Below are 27,681 nucleotides of genomic sequence, written 5' to 3' on the forward strand. Positions count from 1 at the left end.
CCACATACCCACTGCCATTATTGAGAGTTCTTAGGAGAAAGTGTAGCTGCAGCAAATAAGATTTTAAAAATTTAAAAATAATGAACACATAAACAGCAACAATTGTTATATTTACTAGGAAGAAGGATGAGCCCCTCTTTTTAAAAAAGATAACCGTCCATTAACAAGGAGTGATCCCACAGAGAAAAGTGGTCTGTTTCCATTGCTACGTTTTCAACAAATCTAAGATGACAGCTTCCTTTTAAATATTCAGGAGAATGGATTGAATGAGTCTTCGGGGAAAATGCTTAGTTTCAGATCCTTTATTTGTCTTCCTAGTATTTTTCTCACAAGTGCAGTAGAGGCTTCTTTTTTTCTGGATCAACCGAGTATTAGTCCATGGGTTGATTAACTGACTTGTTGCCTGAGCCTGACATTGTGATATAAGAGGGAATGATTGGCGCAAAGTTATCCAGCCTCCTTTCATGCCTAAAGCTGGAGTAGAATAGTGAGATTTTTGGATTCTAATTGGATGCTAAATCACTAGACCAATAGAATCTCTCTTGATTTCAGATACTGTGGTCCCAAAACAGTGTTCCCACAGCTTTTGATTTTAACCTGGAAACAAATCAGAAGCTCATGAAAACAATTTATCGGAGTACGGTTGCCCTTCTCTTCTTCTTTTTTAAAAAAACACCCCAATGTGAATTTAATTTTGTTTTTGAAATATAGAAGTTGTGAATTAGCCAATATTTCTTTTCCATTTCAAGTTATAAACTAGGCAGAAAACCCCCCACACGATCGAGAAAGGTTAACATTTCTGAACATTCATCCCATCCCTTTTTAATATTACGGAATTATATACAGAATCTGAAATGAAACATGCTTTTATGTATTGGAGATAGGTTAAGCCAGTGCTTCTCAAATAGTGGGGTGGGCCCCCCTGGGGGAGGCACAGAGCAGTGCCAGGGGGGGCAGGGGACCCCGGGAAACATGGGCTTTTTTGCCTCAGGGAGTAGTGGTTTTTTGCACCAAACAGTAGCACACAGCACAGAGTAGGAGATACGAAGTGCAAATAACGAACCCTTAAGAGACACCATGGAAAAATATTTAACAGGGATGAAAAGAAAGGAGGAGAGAGACGGAGATAATGAGACAAACGTCTCCCAAAAGCTAAGACTAGGAAATATGACGAAGCATATATAGCGCTTGGCTTCACTGTGGGAGACGAGAAAAGACCAGTAGGTTTAACTGTGTCTAAAAATGTTGGCAGCGGAGAGCATGAAGCCAAATAAATGAAAGCGTCACTTAAACACATTACAGTGTTCCTTCGATTATCGCGGGTTCAAACTTCGCGAATAGCCTATACCACGGTTTTTCAAAAAATCTTAATTAAAAAATACTTCGCGGTTTTTTTCCTATACCACGGTTTTTACTACCCGATGACGTCATATGTCATCGCCAAACTAATAATTTTTGCAAATAAATAACAAAAAATAATAATTATTGTTAATAAATAATTAGGTTTATAAATATCAGGATCACTAAGTATCTTATTCAATGGTGAGTATTAGTAATAATAGTGAGTAAATGGTTGTTAAGGGAATGGGAAATGGTAATTTAGGCGTTTAAACTGTTAAGGGAAGGCTTGTGATACTGTCCATAGCCAAAAATGGTGTATTTACTTCCGCATCTCTACTTCGCGGAAATTCGATTTTCGCGGGCCGTCTCTGAACGCATCCCCCGCGGAAATCGAGGGAACACTGTACACCCCAATCATACTGATAAGCCGCTTGAGTTTTTTCAGCAAAAACATGCTGAATATTGCAAACAATTGTCCTGGCAGAGAGTTGGGGGCGTGTGAAATGTTTACTTCTTCCTGGGGGAGGGGGGAAATAGCAGAAAATAATTGAGAAACACTGGGTTAAGCCAACATATATAATAAAATGTGAATAGTTATTCTGGAAAAAACTATAAAATCAATAGAAGATAATGTATGCAGGCTCAGAGTTCATGTGTAGACTCCTTGGTGATTTCTCTGCTTGTTTGTTTGCAGATGTTTCATTACCCAACCTAGATAACATCATCAGTGTTGTGATTTGTTCCCTATTTGTATACAGTGGCTTGCCCTGCCAGTGTTGATGGAGCTATACTTTTCTCCTTGATTAGGATATTATTTTCCGCTTGATTGTTTGTCTGGTGTTAATCCCTGCTTATTTGGAGTTGTTTGCTGGGGAAGATGTGTTCTGCTCTTTGTGTTTCCTTGTTAGTTTTTTTTTAAATTGTCTCCTGAATGGTGTGCAAATATGATTTGTTTCTATGTGTCCATAGAAGCCATGCCCATCATAAACCATGTTTTATAGTCTAAGACTGAAGTTATAACTTAATAAAAAACAATAACTTATTGGACCCAAATCAGCATGGCTTTACTGAAGGCAAATCGTGTCAGACTAATCTCATTGAGTTCTTTGACTATGTCACAAAGGTGTTGGATCAAGGTGGTGCCGTGGATATTGCCTATCTGGACTTCAGCAAAGCCTTTGATACGGTTCCACATAAAGAGCTGATAGATAAATTAGTGAAGATTGGACTTAATCCCTGGATAGTTCAGTGGATTTCAAGCTGGCTGAAGCATAGACATCAGAGAGTTATTGTTAATGGCGAGTATTCTGAGGAGAGACAGGTTACAAGCGGTGTGCCACAAGGGTCTGTTCTGGGTCCTATTCTTTTTAATATGTTTGTGAGTGACATAGGGGAAGGTTTGGTAGGGAAGGTTTGCCTATTTGCCGATGACTCTAAAGTGTGCAATAGGGTTGATATTCCTGGAGGGGTCTGTAATATGGTAAATGATTTAGCGTTACTAGATAAATGGTCAAAGCAATGGAAACTGCAGTTTAATGTTTCCAAATGTAAAATAATGCACTTGGGGAAAAGGAATCCTAAATCTGAGTATTGCATTGGCAGTTCTGTGTTAGCAAAAACTTCAGAAGAGAAGGATTTAGGGGTAGTGATTTCTGACAGTCTCAAAATGGGTGAGCAGTGTGGTCGGGCAGTAGGAAAGGCAAGTAGGATGCTTGGCTGCATAGCTAGAGGTATAACAAGCAGGAAGAGGGAGATTGTGATCCCCTTATATAGAGCGCTGGTGAGACCACATTTGGAGTACTGTGTTCAGTTCTGGAGACCTCACCTACAAAAAGATATTGACAAAATTGAACGGGTCCAAAGACGGGCTACAAGAATGGTGGAAGGTCTGAAGTATAAAACGTATCAGGAAAGACTTAATGAACTCAATCTGTATAGTCTGGAAGACAGAAGGAAAAGGGGGGACATGATCGAAACATTTAAATATGTTAAAGGGTTAAATAGGGTTCAGGAGGGAAGTGTTTTTAACAGGAAAGTGAACACAAGAACAAGGGGACACAATCTGAAGTTAGTTGGGGGAAAGATCAAAGGCAACATGAGAAAGTATTATTTTACTGAAAGAGTAGTAGATCCTTGGAACAAACTTCCAGCAGACGTGGTTGGTAAATCCACAGTAACCGAATTTAAACATGCCTGGGATAAACATATATCCATTGTAAGATAAAATACAGGAAATAGTAAAAGGGCAGACTAGATGGACCATGGGGTCTTTTTCTGCCGTCAGTCTTCTATGTTTCTATGTTTCTATGTTTCTAACTTGAGAACTACCTCCCCCATTCTTGCAAACCTTAGAGTTACTTCTGACTATACTTGCTGAAAAATGATTTTATTTATTTATTATTTATTTATTATATAGATTTGTATGCCGCCCCTCTCCGCAGACTCGGGGCGGCTCACAACAAAATAATACAATTCATGACAAATCTAAATTATAGTTTAAAATATTTAAAAAACCCCATTTACTAAGCAAACATACATACAAACTTACCATGCATAAATTGTATATGCCCGGGGGAGATGTCTCAGTTCCCCCATGCCTGACGACAAAGGTGGGTTTTAAGGAGCTTACGAAAGGCAAGGAGAGTAGGGGCAGTTCTAATCTCTGGGGGGAGTTGGTTCCATAGAATCGGGGCCGCCACAGAGAAGGCTCTTTCCCTGGGGCCCGCCAACCGACAATGTTTAGTTGACGGGACCCAGAGAAGGCCCACTCTGTGGGACCTAATTGGTCGCTGGGATTCGTGCGGCAGAAGGCGGTCTCGGAGATATTCTGGTCCAATGCCATGAAGGGCTTTAAAGGTCATAACCAACACTTTGAATTGTGACCGGAAATTGATCGGCAACCAATGCAGACTGCGGAGTGATGGTGAAACATGGGCATACCTGGGTAAGCCCATGACTGCTCTCGCAGCTGTATTCTGCACGATCTGAAGTTTCCGAACACTTTTCAAAGGTAGCCCCATGTAGAGAGCATGGCATATTTTCCCTTGTTTTGAGATAGGAAAGGCTTGAAATATAGCTCTATAGAATATTTTTAAAAAACCCTTCCCTAAACTTTGCAAATCAGACATTCTTCTTATTGTCTACTGAGGTTTACTTTCTATGTTCTCTAGTCTTCCTCCAAAATATAACTTTTGTTTTTGCTACACCCTGAAAAGGTTGTGTTGTACACACTAGCCAGTCACAGTTTAACAGACTATAATTGAACTAAATTGTGGTTCAGTGCGACTTTTTCTTTTTTTCTTTTTATTTCTGGTCACAATATTGCAGGCATAATCTAAATTTCCCATCTCTTAGTTCTCAATCTCAATCCTCTTTTCTCTGCAGGGTAGACAACTTTGGACTTGGACTTCTACTTCGGTCCAAACAGATCAAGCGTATGGTGTCATCCTATGTTGGAGAAAATGCAGAATTTGAGCGGCAATACTTATGTGGCGAACTGGAAGTTGAGCTTACCCCACAGGTAAAAATATCAATTTCCTGTTCTTTGGAGGAAGGCTCCTTATAATGATTGACACCAGTTCTTTGGTTTCCATTCCAGTTGCAGGATTTCCACACCAGAAACTGAAATGTTGGTTGTGTAACTACAGTATTGCATGGTCCTTTTGTGTCTGTTGCAAGCCGTAAGGATCAGACAGCTTTCCTCATTTCTGGCATTTTTCAGAGGTGTTGACAGACTTCCTATCTTGGGGCTATATTGAATTGCACCACTATATGAATCAGGAAACTGGACTAGATTAGTCTTTGGCTAGATTCTGAAGAAATGTGGTTTATGTTGGATTCCCAGGCTACAGACACATAATGATTACAACACAGTATTAAAATACTAGTAAGAAAACATAGATACTCACGTACCAGTTAGTTAAGAATAGGAGGAGGAGGCATTTTTAATTGCATTTTGCATTGGCAGTCACATTTTAAAAATCCATTAAGTATTTGCAATGTTATGCTTGACTGAACTGCACTCCATTCTTCATGCACGTTTAACTAGCTTTTTGAAAAAGATTGACTGCTTGCCTGCCGGCCAAACTTCCCTCCTATGCCAAAGTTAAGAATACAAGTAGCTCATTTCATATTTACCACTTTTTGTAAGTTAATATTTTCTTAGATCAGCCACACTGTAAATTAATTAACCGCAGCCAGACAAGCTCTGGCTGCCTTCTCTTCAACATCTACAGAATATTCGTATAAGACGAAGTAGCACATTTGAAATCTATTGTAATTAGCATGGCAAAGAAGCCACATTTGCCCGAAAAAAACTTATAATAAATATAGTTGGGGAAGTAGGTTTGTAAAACTATTTTTAAGTTTTTAAAACTATTTTTAAAAAATATCTTTGAGGAACAGTAAAATTTTATTTTGTTTTATGTATGGTTTATATGAGATGTATGATTGCTTTTTATATTAAGGGTTTTTAAATTGTTTTAATCAATTGGATTTATACTTTTTTATTGTTGTGAGCTGATCCGAGTCTCCGGAGAGGGGTGGCATACAACGGCATACAAATCTAATAGATAGATAGATAGATAGATAGATAGATAGATAGATAGATAGATAGATAGATAGATAGATAGATAAACAAACAAACAAACAAACAAACAAACAAAGAAAGAAAGAAAGAAAAGAAAGAAAAGAAAGATTTAGAAAGTACATGCTAGATGTTTCAAAAATGAAACATTGGTAGCATTAAGATGATGATGACTGACCCTGCTAATCATTGATCTTATTTTATTATTGCTTAATAATAAACTAACTGCCAACAAAAGTGTGTACAGTGATCCCTCGATTAGCACGGTCTGGATTAGCGCGAAACGCTGCAACGCGGTTTTTCAAAAAATATTGCCGGCGTGGTATATGAGAGAGAAAGAGAGAGGCAGAGGTCGGGCGCATTACCGGGAGGTGGAGGCGGCGTGGGGACGCTGGGTGCCGGGGACACCGAGGAGGGGGTGGACGTGGCCTCTCAGCTGCAGAGGCGGAGGCAACGGCGGAGTCCGGCGCTGGGGCCATGCGGGGCCGCTCATCCAGGGGGGCGTGGACTGGCAAGTCGCCCTCCTTTCTCTTTCTTTCTCTCTCTTATACCACACCGGTAACAGGGAGAGAAAGAGAGAGAGCGGAGGGCACCTTGCCGGTCCACGCCCCCCTAGATGAGCGGCTCCGCATGGCCCCAGCGCTGCCCAGGCAAAGGGGAAACCCCAAGATCGCTTGCCGCTTGCCGTATTGCAGCGAAGGAGGCGAAGCAAGGCTCCAAGCTGCAATACGGCAAGCGGCAAGCGGCAAGCGATCTTGGGGTTTCCCCTTTGCCTGGGCGGCGGGAAGACCAAGGGAAGGTTCCTTCAGCCGCCCAACACCTGATCCGCTCCGCAGCGCGGCAGCAGCGAGGAGCCGAAGATGGGGTTTCCCCTTTGCCTTTACCCCATCTTCGGCTCCTCGCTGCTTCCGCGCTGCGGAGCAGATCAGCTGTTGGGCGGCTGAAGGAACCTTCCCTTGGTCTTCCCCGCCGCCCACACGCAAACTCCACCATCTGCGCATGTGCGGCCATGAAAAAAATGGCGCACATGCGCAGATGGTGGTTTTTACTTCCGCATCCAGTATAACGCGGAAATCGGTTAGCGCGGGAGGTCTTGGAACGTAACCCCCGCGCTAACCGAGAGATCACTGTATAGTCAAGCCTATGGTTTCCCCAGTTGCATTGTATGCCTGTGAAAATTGCACCATAAGAAAGGCTGAATGCCAAAGAATTGAGATCTTTGAACTCTGGTGCTGAAGAAGACTCCCACGAGTCCCTTGGATTGCAAGGCGATCAAACTGCTCAGTCCTAGAGGAGATTAACCCTGACTGCTCTTTAGAAGGCCAGATCCTGAAGATGAAACTCAAATATTTTGGCCCCCAAATGAGAAGGAAGGACTCACTGGAGAAGAGCCTAATGCTGGGAACGATTGAGGGCAAAAGATGGGGACAACAGAGAGTAAGGTGGCTGGATGGGGTCACTGAAGCAATAGGTGTGAGTTTAAATGGATTCCAGGGGATGGTAGAGGACAGGAAGGCTTGGAAGAACATAGTCCATGGGTCGTGATGGGTCGGACAGACTTCACAACTAACAACAACAAGAACGATAAACTAATATTAAAAATTAGAAAGTCTGAATCCACATTTCTTAGGAATGAGTATTCTATGGAAATGCTCTTTGATTATTTAGGAGCCATTTCAGTGGACTTAGAAAGTAGTATCATCACCTAACCCCCAAAACTTTACCCTTAGACTATCCACTGTTGGCCTCACCTGATTCCTAAGAGGTCAGTAAGGGGCATGCATAAGTGCACCAGCATGCCTTCCGTCCCCTGTCCTAATGTTTCTCTCTTACTAGCATCATATACAGTGCACCTCTACTTACAAACTTAATTCATTCCATGACCAGGTTCTTAAGTAGAAACGTTTGTACGAAGAAGCATTTTTTCCCATAGGAATCAATGCAAAAGCAAATAATGCCTGCGATTGGGGAAACCACAGGGAGGGTGGAGGCCCTATTTCCTCCCAGGAGATTCCTAGAGAGGCACCACGGAGGCTTCTCTCTGCCTTTTCCGGTTACAGTTTCGGAGGCTTGGGTTTGTATGTGGAAAATGGTTCTTGAGAAGAGGCAAAAAATCTTGAAGACCCGGTTGTTATCTAGAAAGGTTCGTAAGTAGATGCGTTCTTAGGTAGAGGTACCACTGTATATTATAAACATTGTTATATCTTTGTATACTACCAACACGTACTTGACAAAATAAATTATGTTTAGTTTAGTTTCCGGGCACAATTTGAAGTGCTGGTTATGATCTATAAAGCCCTATATGGCATAGGCCACATTACCTCCAGGACCGCCTTCTGCCACATGAGTCTCAGCGACCAGTTAGGTCTCACAGAGTCAGCCTTCTCCAGGTCCCGTCAACTAGACAATGTCGTTTGGCGGGACCCAGGGGAAGAGCCTTCTCTGTAGGGGCCCCGGCCCTCTGGAATCAGCTTCCCCCGGAGATTCGTACTGCCCCCATCCTCTTCGAATTTCGTAAAAACTTAAAGACCTATTTATGCCACCAGGCTCGGGGCCTTTAGACCCTAGCTCCCTGGGCAATGAATGTAGTATGTTTCGATGTGTGAATGGTAATTGATGATTTTAATTCTTAGTGTTTTTTAAAGTTTTAGTTATATTATTTGGGTTTTTTAGTTATGTATTATTATTATTATTATTATTATTATTATTATTATTATTATTATTATTATTATTATTTGTTAGATTTGTATGCCGCCCCTCTCCGTAGACTTGGGGCGGCTCACAACACAATAAAACAGTTTATAACAAATCTAATAATTTACAATTTAAAATATTTTAAAAAAACCATTATTAAGCAGACATACATACAAACATACCTATACAGTACTGTACTGTATATTGTTTTTTGACATGTTGTGAGCCGTCCCGAGTCTTTGGAGAGGGGCAGCATACAAATCCAGATAATAAATAAATAAATAATAAAGTAAGTAAGTAAGTAAGTAAGTAAGTAAGTAAGTAAGTAAGTAAGTAAGTAAGTAAGTAAGTAAGTAAATAAATAAATAAATAAATAAATAAATAAATAAAAAAGGAGGAAAGGTCCCTTAACAACTTTTGTCAAAGGATTGATGTACTGTTATGAGTTACAAGCCTCCTTTACATCCGTCTTGTCTTGCCAGCCATTAAGCCTTTTGTTCTTTCTAGGGCACCCTTGCTGAGCGGATCCGAGCAGGAGGGGCTGGCATCCCAGCTTTTTTCACCAGTACGGGGTATGGGACATTAGTGCAAGAAGGAGGAGCTCCAATCAAATACAACAGCGATGGCACCATTGCCCTGGCTAGTGAGCCAAGAGAGGTAAAATACCTGTGGATTTGAATGAGGTTGTGAATGAGATGGGGTGGGGCACAAGCCTTTTTGAAACTTTTGAAAGTTAAGGGCGATTCAGAATGTAACACACTTTGCCAATAATATGATAGCGTGATTTGAGGCCTGTTCAGGAAAACGAAGTAGAATATGTCCTAATTTAGTGCAATAGAGTAAGCAGATTATCAATCCACTCTGCAGATCATATTTTGCTTCTGATTTCAATCAGTCTACACATTTGATTTCCATTTTTCATTACCATCAATGGTATTTTCACTCCGTTTCTTTTCTGCTCAGAGACCATCGTGTTAAATTGTAGTGTGAGCTGATACTGTAAAGAGAGCAAACCTTTGCCAAATGTCTTAAAATTTTCTCTCCACCCCCCCTATTTTTTTTAAAGGTGAGGGAATTTGATGGTCGGCATTACATTATGGAAAAATCAATTACAGGAGATTTTGCCTTAGTAAAGGCATGGAAGTCTGATCGTGCTGGAAACATTATCTTCAGGTATGGCATGTTCACAAAGCAAGCATGTTTTTAATTTTGCTTTCAAAGAGTTTTCTTGGAAATATGAACATTCTACATCTTAGACTTAGAGGAAATTTTTTTGGGTATCTGTTAGGATGCATCTTTTAATTATATGCAGCAACAGGGGAGGCCCAGCTGTTCAGCTCAAATAATTTATTTTGAGTTCCAGTTTGTTGATTAAAAGACATTTAGTCCCCCACTAGGGCAATGTGAACAGTCAAAAGACCGTAAAAATGAAATAAAAAAGATCCTCATCATAACTTTTAAAAAGAAAAGAAGTGAGGGGGAAAAAACCCAGCAGCGGTATATTTTAATATTGAGTGCAGCGTCTGTAGCCCTAAAATTGCAAGTAGCTCTCCAAAATTGTCAAGACTTTTCCAGAACCCCAGCACTTTTCCAAAAGCTGGTATCAAATGGAAAGATTGTTCAAATGTCAGGCAGTCTTTGATTTATGACTTCAATGGAGGCTGCCCATTATGGCTGTAAGTTATAATGTTCATAAAGGAGATCATAATATGACCAACTTAATTATAGGACCTTTTTTTTTATACATTTAAGTGAATGTGGTGGTCATTAAGCAAATCAGAGACCCAATTTGGTCTAGTGGTTAAAGCACCGGGCTAGAAAGCAGAAGACTGTGAGTTCAGGTCCCTCCTTAGCAATGAAAGTTGGACTAGTCATTCTCTCTCAGCCCAGCTCACCTCACAGGGTTGTTGTTATGAGGAAAATAAGAGGAGGAAGGTGTGTTGGATATTGTATTGTATTGTATTATATTATATTATATTATATTTATTATATTATATTTTATTATATTAATTATATTATATTATATTATATTTATTATATTATATTTTATTATATTAATTATATTATATTATATTATATTATATTATATTATATTATATTATATTATATTATATTATATTATATTATATTATATTATATTTTATTATATTAATTATATTATATTATATTATATTATATTATATTATATTATATTATATTATATTATATTATATTATATTATATTATATTATATTATATTATATTATATTATATTATATTATATTATTATATTATCAGATTTCTATGCTGCCCTTCTGGGACTCAGGGCAGCTCAAAGTAAACAAATACAAAACATGAAGAAATCTAACATTAAAATATTCTAAACGTCTCAAAACTGAAACACATAGATATCTAACATAAATTATACTCTAAAACCTCTAAAGCCACATATTCACATTCATCCTATCATTCTTCACTCGTAGGCTGGGGTAGATGTTGAAATTTCAGTGGCCCCAGGCCTGTTGGCAGAACTGCATTTTCAAGGCCTTGCGGAAGACTGGGAGGGTGGGGGCAGTACAAATCTCCGTGGAGAGTTGATTCTAGAAGGTCAGGGCCACCACAGAGAAGGTTCATCCCCTAGGCCCCGCCAGATGGCATTGCCTGGTTCATGGGACCTGGAGGAGGCCAACCCTGTGGGACCTAAGCGGCCGCTGGGATACATAAGGCAAAAGATATGTTTTCTGCCTTGAGTTTATTTCTAAAAATAATAAAGCTGAGATAGAAATAAATAAAATAATTTGTTTGCTATGTGTAGGGCGCTGCTGACAACTGGAAATCAATGCCAGTTTTTTTTGGGGGGGGGAATGTTTATTGTGGTCACATAATTGGGCAGAGGGAGAAGGGGATGTCTGAACTTCGGAACCAAGTTGTGAGAGAACCTTTTGAGGGGTTGCCCAGTTTGAGAACTACTGTTTTAATCTGCTAATTTCTGCGTCTAAGTTCTCATATTTTTTTGGAATGTATTCATCAGCCTGCCATTGAGAATCCAAGTATAGTCTTACAGCCTGAAGAAGGTTGTGCATTCCTGGCCTAGGTTATGTCCCAGAATCCTTTGAAGCAACGGAAAAGCTTCTGTCTCTGTGTAGCAGGGCTGCTTTTCAAAAGAGTGGCTATAGGTTTTTTCCTCTGGTTTTCACTCATTGCTCTGTTCTACCGTTTTGAACAACAACAACAACAACAACAACAACAACAATAATTTATTTTATTATTAATCAGATTTGTATGCCGCCCCTCTCCGCAGACTCGGGGCGGCTAACAGCAATAATAATACAATGTAAACAAATCTAATATTTAAGTTAATTTAAAACCCCAATTTAGAAACCAATCATACATCATGACATACCATGCATATATTTTATAAGCCTAGGGGGAGGGAAAGTCTCAATTCCCCCATGCCTGACGACAGTGGTGGGTTTTAAGGAGCTTACAAAAGGTGAGGAGGGTGGGGGCAACTCTTATATCTGGGCGGAGTTGGTTCCAAACGGTCAGGGCTGCCACCGAGAATGCTCTTCCCCTGGGTCCCGCCAAACGACATTGTTTAGTTGACGGGACCCGGAGAAGGCCAACTCTGTGGGACCTAACTGGTCGCTGGGATTCGTGCGGCAAAAGGCGGTCCCAAAGATATTCTGGTCCGGTGCCATGAAGGGCTTTATAGGTCATAACCAACACTTTGAATTGTGACCGGAAACTGATCGGCAACCAATGCAGACTGCAGAGTGTTGGTGTGAAATGGGCGTATTTAGGAAAGCCCATGATAGCTCTCGCAGCTGCATTCTGCACGATCTGAAGTTTCCGAACACTTTTCAAAGGTAGCCCCATGTAGAGAGCATTACAGTAGTCGAGCCTCGAGGTCATGAGGGCGTGAATGACTGAGAGCAGTGACCCCCGGTCCAAATAGGGCCGCAACTGGTGCACCAGGCAAACCTGGGCAAACGCCCCCCTCGCCAAAGCTGAAAGATGTTTCTCTAATGTGAGCTGTGGATCGAGGAGGATGCCCAAGTTGCAGACCCTCTCTGAGGGGGTTAATGATTCCCCCCCCCAGGGTAATGGATGGACAGATGGGATTGTCCTTGGGAGGCAAAACCCACAGCCACTCTGTCTTATTGTCATTGTCAAAACAACAAATTGTCATTGGCAACGAAAGTCGTGTGACACCCAGAGACCAGTCCCACCATACATAAAATCAGAATAGGTAAATTTAAAAATAGAATAAAAAATAGAATAAAATATCCCACCCACTGCAAATTCCCCACCCTGAACCACTCAACCATCTACATGACAAACCGAGTAATATTGTCCAACAGTTCATGATGGTGACCCTTTAGTTCGTTGTTAAGTGCAAGTATAGCTCTGGGATAAAACTATTCAGGAAACGTGTGGTCCGAGTTCTAGTTGTTCTGTATCTTCTGCCAGAAGGCAACAGTTCAAAGAGATTGTAAGCAGGATGAGAAGAGTCTTTCGGAATGGTATGCCCCTTCCTAGAACAGCGAGATGTGAAGATGTCATCCAGGGCGGGTAGCTGGAGCCCAATGATGTTCTGGGCAGTTTTAATAATTCTCTTTAGAGCTTTTTTGTTCACTACAGAGCTGCTCCCATACCAGGCTAGAATGCCGTATGTCAGGACACTCTCAATGGTGCTGCGATAGTAGGACAACAGTAGATGCTGAGATAAATTTATCTTCCTGAGCAATCTCAGGAAGTACAGCCTCTTTTGTGCCTTCTTCACAAGCATATTAGCATTCATAGTCCATGAGAGGTCCTCTTGAGATATAAGTGCCCAGAAATTTGAAACTACCAACCCTCTCCACCTCCTCGCCATTTATGTGCAATGGTGAATATACATCTTTCTTCCTCCTAAAGTCAATTATCAGTTCTTTAGTTTTTTTGGTGTCAAGTGTAAGATTGTTTTCTTTACACCATAATGTCAGCCCTTGTACTTCATTTCTATAAGCAGACTCATTGTTCTTATTAATGAGCCCCACCACTGTCGTATTGTCTGCACATTTAATAATTGCATTGGTGTTATACAGTGGGGTGCAGTCATGTGTATACAAAGAATAAAGGAAAGGGCTTAGCACACAACCCTGGGGGGCTCCTGTGCTTAGTATCTGAATGGAAGAATAATGAGATCCCATCCTTACTGACTGTGGCCTATCTGTCAAAAAATCCTTTACCCACAAACAAATCCTCTGGTTTATACCCAAATTAGACATTTTAGAAAACATCCTGTTGGGTAAAATAGTGTTAAAAGCAGACAAACCCAGGAAACAAAAATAAAACCACATGAGGGCAGTAGAAGGCTGTAGCTTTCAGGCTTTGCAGGAGCTGTAGCTGTTGTTAAAAAAGTAACATTCTTGGCTTAATGTTAAGCCTTTTCCTAATATTAAAAAGGTGCATGCCATCATTCGGAGACATGCTGTCAAAAACACTGACATCTGTATGAATTCAGTGCTAGCATTAATAAAAAGCAATTATTATAAAGCTGTGTCTCAAGGACAGATAAAGTTAGCAAAACAGAAGCAGAGAACCAGGTTTTTGCTGATGATGTTATAAAAACCATATTTTTTTTTCAAATAATGTCAAAATGGTAAATAGACTGAGAGCAGAATTAAGAATGAACATTTTAAACTATGATCTTTTCTCCCAGGTAGAAATGTCTTTATTCTTTCTAAAACTCAGGAATAATTTAACTAGTTTCAAGACTGTTCCCAAATGTTATAATTCATAACAGAGATAACCTATGAGATATATCCATTTCAGTGCTCAGAGAGTTGTAAATTAGAGGGGGATGGAGGGATTCTGTAGGCACAGCAGGCCCTCTCAACCAGTGTTCCTCAACTCAGTCATTTGAAGAGCCGTGGTGGTAGAGTGCTTAGAATGCAGTATGGTAGGCTAATTCTGCCAACCGACAGCAGTTTGAGCTGGTTTAAGACCGGCTCAAATCTTTCATCCTTCCAAGGATCCAGATTGTTGGCTCTGTAAACGGTTTAGAGTGGGCTGTAAAGCACTGTGAAGCGGTATATAAGTCTTAAGTGTTATTGCTATTAAGATGTGTGGATGTCAACTCCCAGAATTCCTCAGCCAGCACCATTCTATACAACTTTATAGAAAATAGAAAATCCTTTAATAGAATAGAATAGAATTTTTATTGGCCAAGTGTGATTGGACACACAAGGAATTTGTCTTGGTGCATATGCTCTCAGCGTACATAAAATAAAATATACATTTGTCAAGAATCATGTGGTACAACACTTAAGATTGTCATAGGGGTCAAATAAGCAATGAAGAAGCAATATTACGGTAATAAAAATCTTAGGATATAAGCAACAAGTTACAGTCATACAGTCAACATGGGAGGAAATGGGTGATAGGAATGATGAGAAAAACTAGTAGAATAGAAGTGCAGATTTAGTAGAAAGTCTGACAGTGTTGAGGGAATTATTTGTTTAGTAGAGTGATGGTGTTTGGAAAAAAACTGTTCTTGTGTCTAGTTGTCTTGGTGTGCAGTGCTCTGTAGCGACGTTTTGAGGGTAAGAGTTGAAACAATTTGTGTCCAGGATGTGAGGGGTCAGTAAATATTTTCCTCGCCCTCTATTTGACTCGTGTAGTATACAGGCCCTCAATGGAAGGCAGGTTGGCAGCAATTGTTTTTTCTGCAGTTCTGATTATCCTCTGAAGTCTGTGTCGATCCTGTTGGGTTGCAGCACCAAACCAGACAGTTATAGAGGTGCAGATGACAGACTCAATGATTCCTCTGTAGAACTATGTTTAATGTAAATCATCTAGAACTGGAACATTTCCAGTTAACTTTCTCCAGCCTCTGTCTGAGAATCATCAGTGAGGAAGAGCCCAGGAGTTTTCTAATCAAATTCGTGCTTTCAACAAGATTCTTGTAATATTGATTGAAAATCTTGCATTGTTATAACCTAAGAAACCATTAGAAGTACCGGTAGTTCTCAAACACACTTCTGTCTGCTATTTATTTGTTAGTTTCACGTTTCATCTTTTTGCCAGAAGCTTTATGGCTTACATAAAGATCTGATTTCATTCTATCTCAACCACAACTTGTCTCAGAGAGAATGACTTATCCAAAATGATGTAATGAATTTCCATGGTTGAATTTCAATAGCTTCACTCATCTAATATTTTAACTACCACAGTATACCCGTCCTCTGTGCTGCAACTACAGAATATGAACATTTCTTATGCATTTGTTCATAAATATACAGCCAAAGGGTATCACACATTCTTGACTTACTATGTTGAATCCATTCACTAAGCACTCCCTATGGAAGACAGTCCCAAGAGAGACTTTGGGGGAATTTTGGCTGGTTTTTAATTAAAAACAGTTGGAAGGATATATTGTTTCGCTTAAGGACTGAAATGTTTGCTTAATGACCTCAGCAAAAGTCATATCATTGTTTCCAGTCACGTGGATGCCCCAAAATACAACCATTACAGTTGTATGTTGAGGACTAACTGGAAATGTGATTGAGAACTCTTGAAAATAAGACTGAAAAAAAGGGTAACACTTTACCTTTAAAACTTAACTCTGTTATTGTTTTTGAGGGGGACACATCTGTTCAGCTTGTATGCCTGAAGGACAAAGGAAAGTCGTTTTACTGGCTATGTTCAAGCAGAAGCTAGATAGCAAAATGTGTTTCTTTCGTTGGGATTTCTGATTATGCTCTGAATTTTGTTCTGCTAATGTTAGTTGACATTATAGAAAAGGATAACTGCAGCTCTGTTAAACATACATTGCTCTTTTCTTCTCAAACAGGAAAACTGCAAGAAACTTCAATCAGCCTATGTGTAAAGCTGCCAGAACAACAGTAGTAGAGGTAAGGCAGAAAAGTTATTCCCAGCCCCAGCAGTAGTTCCTGTGATAAATAGGTTTAATCCTTCCTTTTCTGCAGCTTTTTGAGAGAATTGTGATTGTTCTGTTTGCAGTATTTTCTTCTATACTGTTGTGATTGGCTCTCATCCAACTCCTTTGATCACAGACTTTGAGGAGAATGAACCAGGTCCATCTGGGTATCATAGGCCAGTGTGTTTACCAGAGGAATTGGAAAGTGAGAGTGAGGGAGAGTTAGGGCCTGGAGAACCTCCAGAGACTGCAAAACCCTTAGTTGTGGTAATTGTGGAGTCATGAGGAGGGAGATATTGTGGACCCAATATTAGACGCTAGGGTAAGAAGAATGCGAGGGAGACAAGTATATCTCCAGCAACATTGATTTAGGTGTTGAATACTTCTATGCATAGCTTGTCATCACTGATAGTATAAAAGGAAGGATGCTGGGAAATCTTGGTGCAGAAGTTCAATGTTCCTATATGGAGAGAGAGAACCAGCAGCCGAAGAGTCTCTTTCTTAAATCCTTCTGTTTTTAAAAATATATTTTTATTGATTTTTATAATATAAGAAAAACACACACACAACATATAACAAGTGCTCAGTGATTGTGCCCACCACCAGACAAACATTCGTACTCCACCACCAATCAGGGGTGTTTCTTATATAAATCGTTTTAACCCAAGAGCGAAATATTTATTTACATATTATAAAGTGATTCCAACTTGTTTCTTATAGCTTGGTCTCAGATCCTACTCGCCATATATCTTCTTACCTTGTCCCATCGCCCCATCAGTTGTCGCAATTCAGTTTCATTAATCAAATTCATCCTTTTGTCCATAATCTCAAATTGAATGTGGTCCACCATGTACCTATACCAATTTTGCATTGTCCATTTTGTCGCGTCCTTCCAACCTAAGACTATTACCGCCTGAGCGCTTTCTATCGCTACTTGTTTCATTTCTCTATACTCTGGTTTCTCTTCAGATCATATAAATCTTTCGCCTTCCTTAAATCCTTCTGCAATCCTGAAATCCTTGTTTTTGAGGGCATTTGTGATTACCTGTCAACGCTGGGAACTAATGACTTGAATTTATTACCTTATGGTGGATGCTGGGTTATGAACTATGCTGATAACTCGGACTGACATTCCTAGGATTTCATTGCTGTTTCCAGCACGTTTCTTTGTAAATAGACAAATATATGTAGTGATATTTATGATTTGATTTGATTTGATTTGATTTGTTTTGATTTGATTTGATTTGTATGCCACCCCTTTCCGCAGACTCGGGGTGGCTCACAACAGTGATAAAAACAATATATAAGGACAAATCTAATAATTAGAATCTAAAATAACAATTGTACATTTAAAAATCTAAAAGCAAGGAACCCCAATATAAAAAACATACATACAGTCATATCATGCACAAAAACTACATAGGCAGGGGGAGATGTCTCAGTTCCCCCACGCTTGACGACAGAGGTGGGTTTTAAGGAGTTTTCTTTTGAGTCTTCATTGGGGATTAATTACTGAAAATTAACCGGGCTGGACAGAACACATACCAAATACCTTCAGAAATGGTTGGCTTTTCTCTTTTTTTTTTTTTACGTCAAAATCAAAATCCTCTTTTACAAGCACAGCCTGAAGCAAAATTGGGAAGACATGAAGATGTGAGAGTGCATTATCCCCTGCTTTCGTTTGACAAATGTATAGAAAGACCTCTAGGCCTTGGTGAATTGATGCATGACATATCTGTATATTTAAAGCCGAGCAGTAGAAGAGAATGTGGAATTGCTGATACTGTATCTGTGCGCAGCAGAAAGGGAATTAGCAGAGGCATTTATATAATCCTAAAAAGCTGAATCCTTGTTTCCAAGAAAAATGACTGCTCCTTTTTTTTTAAAAGCCTGAGCTTTTATCCTTTGCCTGCAGGAACATAGATCCTGTTTCTATTAACTCTTTCTTTATAAATGTATTTAATGGTTGTCCCTCTAGAAACAGTTCTAAGTGTTGTACAGTATAACCAGTGATGGGCTACCAAAATTTTTACTACCACACTGTGGGCGTGGCTTATGCATTTTGTTTCCACATCTTTCAGTACAACCTTGTAAGTAAAGGAAATATTTCTTCAAGTTGAACTGGACACTTGATAACAATAGCACACATCTAGGTGGTCTCTTGCTTTCTCCTGGGTATCAGGGTTCCATTCAATAATTTAATTAATTTAATTTAATTTAATTTAATTTAATTTAATTTAATTTAATTTAATTTAATTTAATTTAATTTAATTTAATTTAATTTAATTTAATTTAATTTAATTTAATTTAATTTAATTTAATTTAATTTAATTTAATTTAATTTAATTTAATTTAATTTAATTTAATTTAATTTAATTTAATTTAATTTAATTTAATTTTTAATTTATTCTAAGCTGCCCAATTCTAGTGGAGTCTGGGCGGCCTACAGCAGCAGTGGGCTGCGAGCCGGAACTCTAAATTGTGCTCACTGCCACGGCTCGAAAGTTCTTGCGGGACCAGTGCGATTTTGCTGCTGCACCTGTGGAGGAAGCAAAATGGCGCACGGAGCCGCAGATAAAACCTCGCTGAAACACGAGCGCAATTTTGCTACCTTCATAGATGCAGCAGCAAAATTGCGCTGGTCCCACAAGAACCTATGAGCTGCAGTGGCGAGTGCAATTTAGCATTCCGGATCATAGCCCACCGCTGGCATACCGTCATAGGCAATATAAAACAATAAAATATATAACATTAAGTACACAAAAGTAACATTAAGTAACACAAAAATATAAAACAGTAAAAAATCCAAACAAAGATTTATTCAATAACATTCATCTTTCTGGGGCCAAGTAGTTGTCCCAAGCCTCACAAGAACTATGAGGCAGGCAAGTTCGTCAAAGAACATTATTAGGACATATCAAATTGGCAACTTCCTGGTGGAAAACTGGTTCTAAGGTGGTGTCAATTTCCACCCCCCCCAATTAAAAGTTAAATTTCATTAACAACCCCCCCCCGAGTCTGAGTCACATGATCCAATCAGCATACAATCCAGTTGCGAGATGGCCTCAGAGGAAAGGTCGGACAAAATCAAATAGAAGATCTTACAAAGTTTTTAATCTATTAAACTCAGCGGCAGATATTATTATTATTATTATTATTATTATTATTATTATTATTATTATTATTATTATTATTATTAATTAGATTTGTATGCCGCCCCTCTCCGTAGACTCGGGCCAGATAACTGTTTAGGTCTTTTTGCTTGGCCTTTGTTGTCTACAGTGGGAAGGACTTCCTCCCCTTGATCATGGAAAAATGCACGCGGTTCTCTGCCCGGTTGTTGGATGGGTGTGGCCATGATGGGTATGGCCTAGTTGGCTTCCTGTACTACGGTGGGAGGGGGGCATTTTTGCCCTCCCTGGGCTCTGGAGATTTTTTTTTTTAACTTACAGGAGGGCGAAAACAGCCTCCCCAGATTCTGGGGGCCCTCTTCCCGAATTTTTGGTAGGCCCAAGCTCTGTGCACACCCTGCATTTACCTGCATCTAAAACGGGCTGCTTGGGGACTCCTGGGAGGGGCAGGGCAGGATAGGTGGGGCCAGCCAGGCAGTGATGGGCTCCTACAGGTAAGCAGAACCGATAGAAAATTTAGACTTTTTTTCTTTTTTTCTCTTCTGGGCTCTGGGTATGTTTTTCCTATCATAGTAAATAAGGTTGGATGTATATAATTTTAGAAGAGCTATACGTGCATGTGTGTGTGTACATACACATACAGTTTATATAGTAGATAATGTATATTTTTGTTTGCCTGTGTGTAATACGTATGTATACATATGGCATATATACATAGAATTAAATAGTATATTTGGGATGTTCAGTAACAGTAAATAGATAGGGAAATTGTATCTCCTTGAGGCGAGGAGAGGCCAGGCACCCTAACCCAAACCTTTGACGTGAGTGACATCAAGTTGGTCACCTTTAAGCCAGTCACCATGATCTTTAAGCCACCCCCCAGTCACATGATCATCAAGCCACTCTCACCTAGTCACATGACCAGCAAGCCACATCCGCAAAATAAGCCACGCCCACAATGTGGTAGTAATTTTTTTTTTTGCAGTCCTTCACTGCAGCCAGGAGTGGGATTTGGAGGTTCTACGAACTGCACAGAATCTTAGCTAGAAGTTCTCCCGAACCCCTATGAGCCTCCAGCAACCCATTTCTGGAAAGATGTAACATTTATAATAAAAAACAGTACTACCATGTTTTCCTGAAAATAAGTCACCCCAAAAAATAAGACATAGGAGAGACTTCGTAGAATTACCTAATATAAGGCATCCTCCGAAAGTAAGACGTAGGAGACATTTCGTTTTGCAGCATTCCCTAATAGAACATATATAACATATATTTGAAGAAAGTATAATTGTTGTACATGGAAATAATGGTATAGTAGTAGCAGTGGTAGGCTACTGCGCAGAAGGTGTGGTGGACGCAATGGGGTAGCGACAATGGAGCTCCACCCCAGAGCACCCAATTTTCACTGAAAGACGTTGAAAGAAAATGCAGGGCGTCCTGCATAAGCCATGCCCACAGTGTGGTAGTAAAAAATTTGGTAGCCCTTCACTGGGTAGTAGTAAGAAATTCTTGGTAGAATTCACAGTTTGTCTGGTTATGCTGGTTTGTGATGACAACCAGTGTTCCCTCTAATTTTTTGGGGGGGTGAGCGGAAAAGTATAGTGTCTGAGCGGCAGTCCCTTCGGGACAGGGTGGCACAGAAATAATAAACAAACAAACAAACAAACAAATAAAAAACCCACCCTGTTTTGCCTCAGAGAATTTCAAAATAAAATACTGTACTGTGTCTATAACTGTGAGCTCATAATAGGGCAACTCTATCAATATCAAAATGCTACTTAAATAGTTGAGCTAGTTTCAAACTAGATTTTGATTTTCTTTCTCTCTTCCTTACTCCCATTCTTTTTCTGTCTTTTCCTTCCTCTCTTTTTTCTATCTGTTTCTCTCTCTTCCTCTCTTCCTCTCTCTCTCCTTCCCTCTCACTCTTTCCCTCTCGGCTTCTGGGCAGGTTTGGAAAACTCTGAGTTGATGATGATTTTTAAGTGAGCGATTGCTCACTGCTCAGCTTAGAGGGAACTATGATGACAACTACTGTACAGTATATAATAAATGTTCATTTTTTTTTGTTCAGCCAAAAAAAGAAAGACATCCCCTGAAAATAAGACGTAGCACACTTTTGGGAGCAAAAATTAATATAAGACGCTTTTTTAGTTTTGGGGAAACTGGGTAAGGATTGACAGATTTAGTAGATAAATTATAGCCCGCGTGGACTATAATAAATCAAATCTGAGAGTCGATGGATTAAAGTAGAGAATCAGCTTTCAAACGAAGTTACTTTTATTATGAAAATAAGAAAATATAGCTAATGCCTGTTTGAGGCATCTGGAATGCGTGCTACATCGTTGCAGACAAAAGAGAAAGAGTCAGGGCAAAATGGAGTTTTTCAAGAAGGAGGAAATGATGCATGTATCATGTGGCAGGATTTTACATCATAATGGGTGGAGCTTATACTAACACACACTGTTAACTATTTAATTACAATATAACTCTGAAAGACTTAGAATGTCTCTGGGGTTGTCAATATTCAGTGTGATAAGGACAGCCTTCACCAAGCTGGTACCCTTCAGATGTGTTGATCTCACAGGATTGGTAGCCAAATGCACCTGGACCAGGTTGAAGAAGACTTAAAGCAGAAGTCTTGTACTTTGTATTTCAGTCTCCATATCTGCCTCTTTCTCTCCTTTTTACCCTCCACTCTGGTTTTCTTCCCCTTTCATTATGTTCTTCGCAAATTGTGTTTTTCTTTTCCTCGTCAGTGGAAGAAGCTAGAAAAAAAAAGGTCTGTATTTTCTTTAGGTTTTGACAGGTTCAAGATGAATTTTGAGGATGCGGGTTCTACACAATGTAGAATTCTTTCACCCATAACTAATTAATAAATGTAATTAAAACTCCTGCAATGTATCCCAGGTTGCTTAGCAACAGCTGTCCTGTTCCATTATTATTCTGCTCGCTCAGGTACAATGGAACTCATTACAGTGTGTGGCAGTATTGGATGAGTTTCACTTCTCACCTAACTATTGGTATTTACATAGTTTTTGTTGAATGTTTGAAGGTCCTTAAAAAGGGTCAGTGTTTGTACAATATACCGTATTTTATTCAATCTTAGTTTTCCTTGGTTTCAGGCTTCCTTTGTTTTCCAGAATTATAAGGATTTATTTCCCAAATGAATATATAGAAAACACATTTTCAGATCCCTGAAACAAATTAAAACGAAGTCCACAAATTCATCTAATTCATATGATATTAGCTAGCATATTTTTGCATAAAACAACTTATCAAACCAATTGGATTTCTAGGTCAAATTATGCCCATTCAATTTAGATGTATTTTCTATGCATCTGTTTGCTACATGTGCAACGTTCTACCTGTCAATGACTACTTCAGCTTCAATCGCAACAACACAAGAGCACGCAACAGATTCAAACTTAATATTAACCGCTCCAAACTTGACTGTAAAAAATATGACTTCAACAACCGAGTTGTCGAAGCATGGAACTCATTATCTAACTCAGTAGTGTCAACCCCTAACCCCCAACATTTTTCCCTTAGATTATCCACGATTGACCTCTCCAGGTTCCTTAGAGGTCAGTAAGGGGCGTGCATAAGTGCACCAGTGTGCCTCCCGTCCCCTGTCCAATTGTCTCTCCTTATCTCATTTATCTTTTCTTCCTTTCAAATTTGTTCACCTATACTTTTATATCTTTTTTTCTATTCGTTTCTTTAGTTATATTACTACATATCTATTCTCTTCAATGTGTATTATGTATTGGACTAAATAAAAATAAATAAATAAATAAATAAATGTGCCCTATTGATGTCAATTATTTTTTTAAACATTTGTAGAAAACCGTGCATTAAATGTACAATAACAACAATGATAAAAAATAGCAACAATCTAGAGATTGACAGTTGAAGATTGATCAGATAAACCACAATCAAATCCTTCCCAAGTTAGTGAGAATCTAGCTGTTACAAGTACTATAAACTTAAGCAAGGCTTGTTAGCCTTTGAAAGCTGATAGAGGTATTTGAAATGGCTCCCCCATTGACTTTGCTTGTCAGAAGTTCGCAAAAGAGCAGGGGGCTAGACTAGAAGATTTCCAAGGTCCCTTCCAGTTCTATTCTATGGAAGTTTGAAAATGCATTGTAGGCACTTATGAAAGCTGTTGCAGAGGAGAGGGAAAATTTACCCATATAACACAGTGAAGATCTTGGGATCACTAGTGGTCACTAGTAGGTAAAGGCAGAATGGAAAAATAGTATTTGGAGGTTTTGTATCTGTCAAATTGATAATTGCACATTTGTTTTTTTCACTGATCTTCACTCTGGTTTGTTGTTTTCACCTCTGCTCATCTGAGGCTATACCCAGCCATTTGCATCCATATGTTTATTAGGAATAAATGGTAGAGATCTTAACAGTAAATGGGCCATAACAAGTAATTAGTATTGGGGAAGACTGCAGCAATTTAGGCAATAATTCATTGGCATGTGCTTAAATGTTGATTTGAAAATGCAAGACTTCCTACTTTCATGAGTTCTACAGGTCATCCGGTAGCCCTGTAGTGTCATCCGGTGGCCATGTTCTGGATGACCCATGCACTCCTGAGACAAAAGGTGTGTGTGTTAGGTGATCATTTTCAGGGGCGTTCAGAGGAGTTTGATGGACAAAATCGCTCAGATTCATTCTCAGTTACATCCCATGTGTGGAACAATGAAAAGAAGGACTAGGGTTGACATGATAATGGTGTTCCAATATCTCAGGGGTTGTCACAAACAAGAGGGACTGAAGCTATTCTTCAAAACACTTGAGGGTAGGACAATAAACAGTGGGTTGAAACCAATGAAGGAGAGAAGCAGGCTAGAACTAAGGAGAAATTTCCTGAGAGTTGGAATAATTAATCAGTGGAACAACTTGCCTCCAGAGGTTGTGAATGCTCCAACACTGGAAGCTTTAAAGAAGAGATTGGATAACCATTCTACTGAAATGGTATAGGGTTTCCTGCCTAAACAGGGGGTTAGACTAGAAGATCTCTAAGGTCCCTTCCAACCTCCTCTCCTCCCCTCTCCTCCCCTCCTTCCCTTCCCTGAACAAATCGTCCTTGAATTACTCTCTTTTGGAGTATTGGGATGACAACTCCCATAATTCATAGCAAGCACAACTTTGGACTGTGTGTGCTAGTATTTCTGGGCATTGTAGTACTAGCACATCTTGAAAAGATGGCTAAAGAGGGCCGCCCCGAGTCTTCGGAGAAGGGCGGCATACAAATCTAATAAATAATAATAAATAATAATAAATAAGGAAAAATTGCAGTCTCCTTATTCTTGTCAAAATCATGTGGTATGCTGCACTGAATTATCTCTTTATCTTTCCTTTTTTTCCTATTGTTTCAGGTGGAAGAAATTGTTGATGTAGGGTCATTTGCTCCCGAAGATATCCACGTCCCCAAAATATACGTCCATCGTCTCATCAAAGGGGACAAGTATGAAAAAAGAATTGAGGTAACTCCTAGGTGGGTTTGGAACTGGTCTGTGGATCTGGGTGTGCTTACAAAATGTTTCCACTGGCAGTGTTACATAGAAACATAGAAACATAGAAGTCTGACGGCAGAAAAAGACCTCATGGTCCATCTAGTCTGCCCTTATACTACCTTATGCTTATACTGCCTTATACTGTTAGTTTGGATGTGGTGATTATAGCGAGAACCGAGGAAGAGTTTCATGAGTCTGAGTCTCCAGAGACAGGTAATCTACTATCTCTATCACCTCCAGACATTCAGCACAGGCAAATCTGATCTATGCTTTACACAAAATAATGTGTGAGGCAGCAGGTAACTTAAAAAGTCATTTCCTTATAGAATAATGGCAATCTTTGATTCCCTTATGGGGGGGGGGTATCACTCCTAAGGAATAACTTTGGTCCAGGGTATATCTTAGGGCAGTGATGGTGAACTTTTTTTGGTTCATGTGCCAAAAGGGTGTGTGTGGGTATGCTAGCATGTTTGCATCTGTGCATACTTCTTCCCTCCTCCAACGCATGCACAACCCCCTGGTGCTGCCTTCACGCACACGCACAACCCCCCCCCCTTCACTGAAGCCTGGGACATGATAAAAACAGCCAAACGGGCAACTGGAAGTGCGGAAAAACGGACTTCCGGTTGCCAGTTGCGCTGTTTTTTGCACTTCAGAGGATTCAGGGAAGCTCCAAGAAGCCCCGGAGTGCAAAAAAACGGCCCAACAGAGAAACCGGAAGTTCGGAAAATGTACTTCTGGTTTGCCCATTGTGCTGTTTTTTGCACTCCAGGGCTTCAGGAAGCATTCTTGAACCCTCCGGAGTGCAAAAAACAGCACAACGGGCAAACCGGAAGTGCACTTTCCAGACTTCCGGTTTGTCCATTGGGCACTTTTTCAGCTTCCCTGAAGCATCCAGAGGGTGAAACAGCCTCCCCCAAGGCTGAAAATCAGCTGGCTTAGGGCCACGTCTCACGTACCCGCCGATATGGTTCCCCTTGCCACCTGTGGTACGTGTAGATTTGCCATTACAGTCTTAGGGTATGTTATATATCAAATTTGCCGATATTAAGGGGGTCTCACTTTGAGGTTGCTCTGAATTCTATGTATACTGTCTTGAGCTCTGTGAAGGAAATTAGACCATAAATAGAAGCAGCATCTGTTATTGTAGCCTTACGTTGCAATTGCAGTCAAATGATTGGTTCGTAGCAGATGTGATCCAAGCACTGTTTTTTTCCCACCTTTTTCTTAAGAGAAGCTTACAAAAGGAAGAGATCCATGGGATGACAGCCCAGACAGTTTTGCTCTCTCTTTCTATATTTGGGAGTGCCAAAAAATGACAGTCAGTTTGGTGTAATGGTTGGGATACCAAGTTAGAAACTGAGAGACTGGGAGATGTAGTCCTGCCTTAGGCATCAAATCAGCTGAACAACCTTGAACTAGTCATTCTCTCTCAGTGCCAGGAAAGAGACAATAGCAACACACTTCTGAAAAACTTGCCAAGAAAACTGCAGGGACTTGTCCAGGAAGTCACCTGAGTCAACACTGAGTCAAAATCACTCTTTTCTTTCCTTTCCCATTCCTGGTTAGTTTTCTAATACAGTGATCCCCCGTTTATTGCGTCCCCAACCATTGCGAACAGGGTACTTCGCTATTTTTCAACCCGGAAGTCAAAAATACCATCTACGCTTTCGAGCTGACAGCTCGAAAGCGCCGAGACAAGCCGTTCCTTGCCGCTTGCTATCGGCGCTTTTGAGCTGAGTCCGGAAGCGAATTCGCTTCCGGACTCAGCTCAAAAGCGCCGAGAGCCAGCGCCCCCCGGACCCCCAACCCGGGTTTGGGGGGCTGCTAGGAAGCCCTCCATGCCGGCGGCAAACAGCCGCCCCGCCCCCAATCTTCGGCTCCTCGCTAGCGCTGTGGGAGTAAAAACACCGTCTGCACATGCGCAGACGGTGTTTTTACTTCCGCATCGCTACTTCGCGAAAACCCGCTCGTTGCGGGGGCTCCTGGAACGGAACCCTCGCAACGAGCGGGGGATCACTGTATTCCTTTCCTCTCCTCTCCTCTCCTCTCCTCTCCTCTCCTCTCCTCTCCTCTCCGCTTCTCCTCTATTCTACTCTCCTCACCCTACTCTTTTTTCTTTTCTTTTCTTTTCCTTTCCTTTCCTTCCTTTCCTCTCCTCTCCTCTCCGCTCCTCTCCTCTCCTCTCCGCTCCGCTTCTCCTCTATTCTACTCTCCTCACCCTACTCTTTTTTCTTTTCTTTTCTTTTCCTTTCCTTTCCTTCCTTTCCTTTCCTCTCCTCTCCTCTCCTCTCCTCTCCGCTTCTCCTCTATTCTACTCTCCTCACCCTACTCTTTTTTCTTTTCTTTTCCTTTCCTTTCCTTCCTTTCCTCTTCTCTCCTCTCCGCTCCTCTCCTCTCCGCTCCGCTCCGCTTCTCCTCTATTCTACTCTCCTCACCCTACTCTTTTTTCTTTTCTTTTCTTTTCTTTTCCTTTCCTTTCCTTCCTTTCCTTTC

At 40.3% G+C, this 27,681-nt stretch overlaps 1 protein-coding gene across 1 annotated transcript in view; it reads left to right on the top strand.

Annotated features, from left to right (window-relative positions):
• Positions 1 to 27,681, top strand: part of OXCT1 (3-oxoacid CoA-transferase 1) — a 103,608-nt gene that overhangs the window by 33,050 nt on the left and 42,877 nt on the right. The window contains exons 4-8 of the mRNA XM_070743383.1: positions 4,726 to 4,861; positions 9,128 to 9,277; positions 9,687 to 9,793; positions 16,440 to 16,500; positions 25,048 to 25,155. Coding sequence (XP_070599484.1) covers positions 4,726 to 4,861; positions 9,128 to 9,277; positions 9,687 to 9,793; positions 16,440 to 16,500; positions 25,048 to 25,155 — 562 coding nt within the window. The remainder of the gene's footprint in view (positions 1 to 4,725; positions 4,862 to 9,127; positions 9,278 to 9,686; positions 9,794 to 16,439; positions 16,501 to 25,047; positions 25,156 to 27,681) is intronic.

The sequence above is a fragment of the Erythrolamprus reginae genome, chromosome 2 (genome assembly GCF_031021105.1).
Source record: "Erythrolamprus reginae isolate rEryReg1 chromosome 2, rEryReg1.hap1, whole genome shotgun sequence".
In the NCBI taxonomy this organism is placed as follows: Eukaryota; Metazoa; Chordata; class Lepidosauria; order Squamata; family Dipsadidae; genus Erythrolamprus; species Erythrolamprus reginae.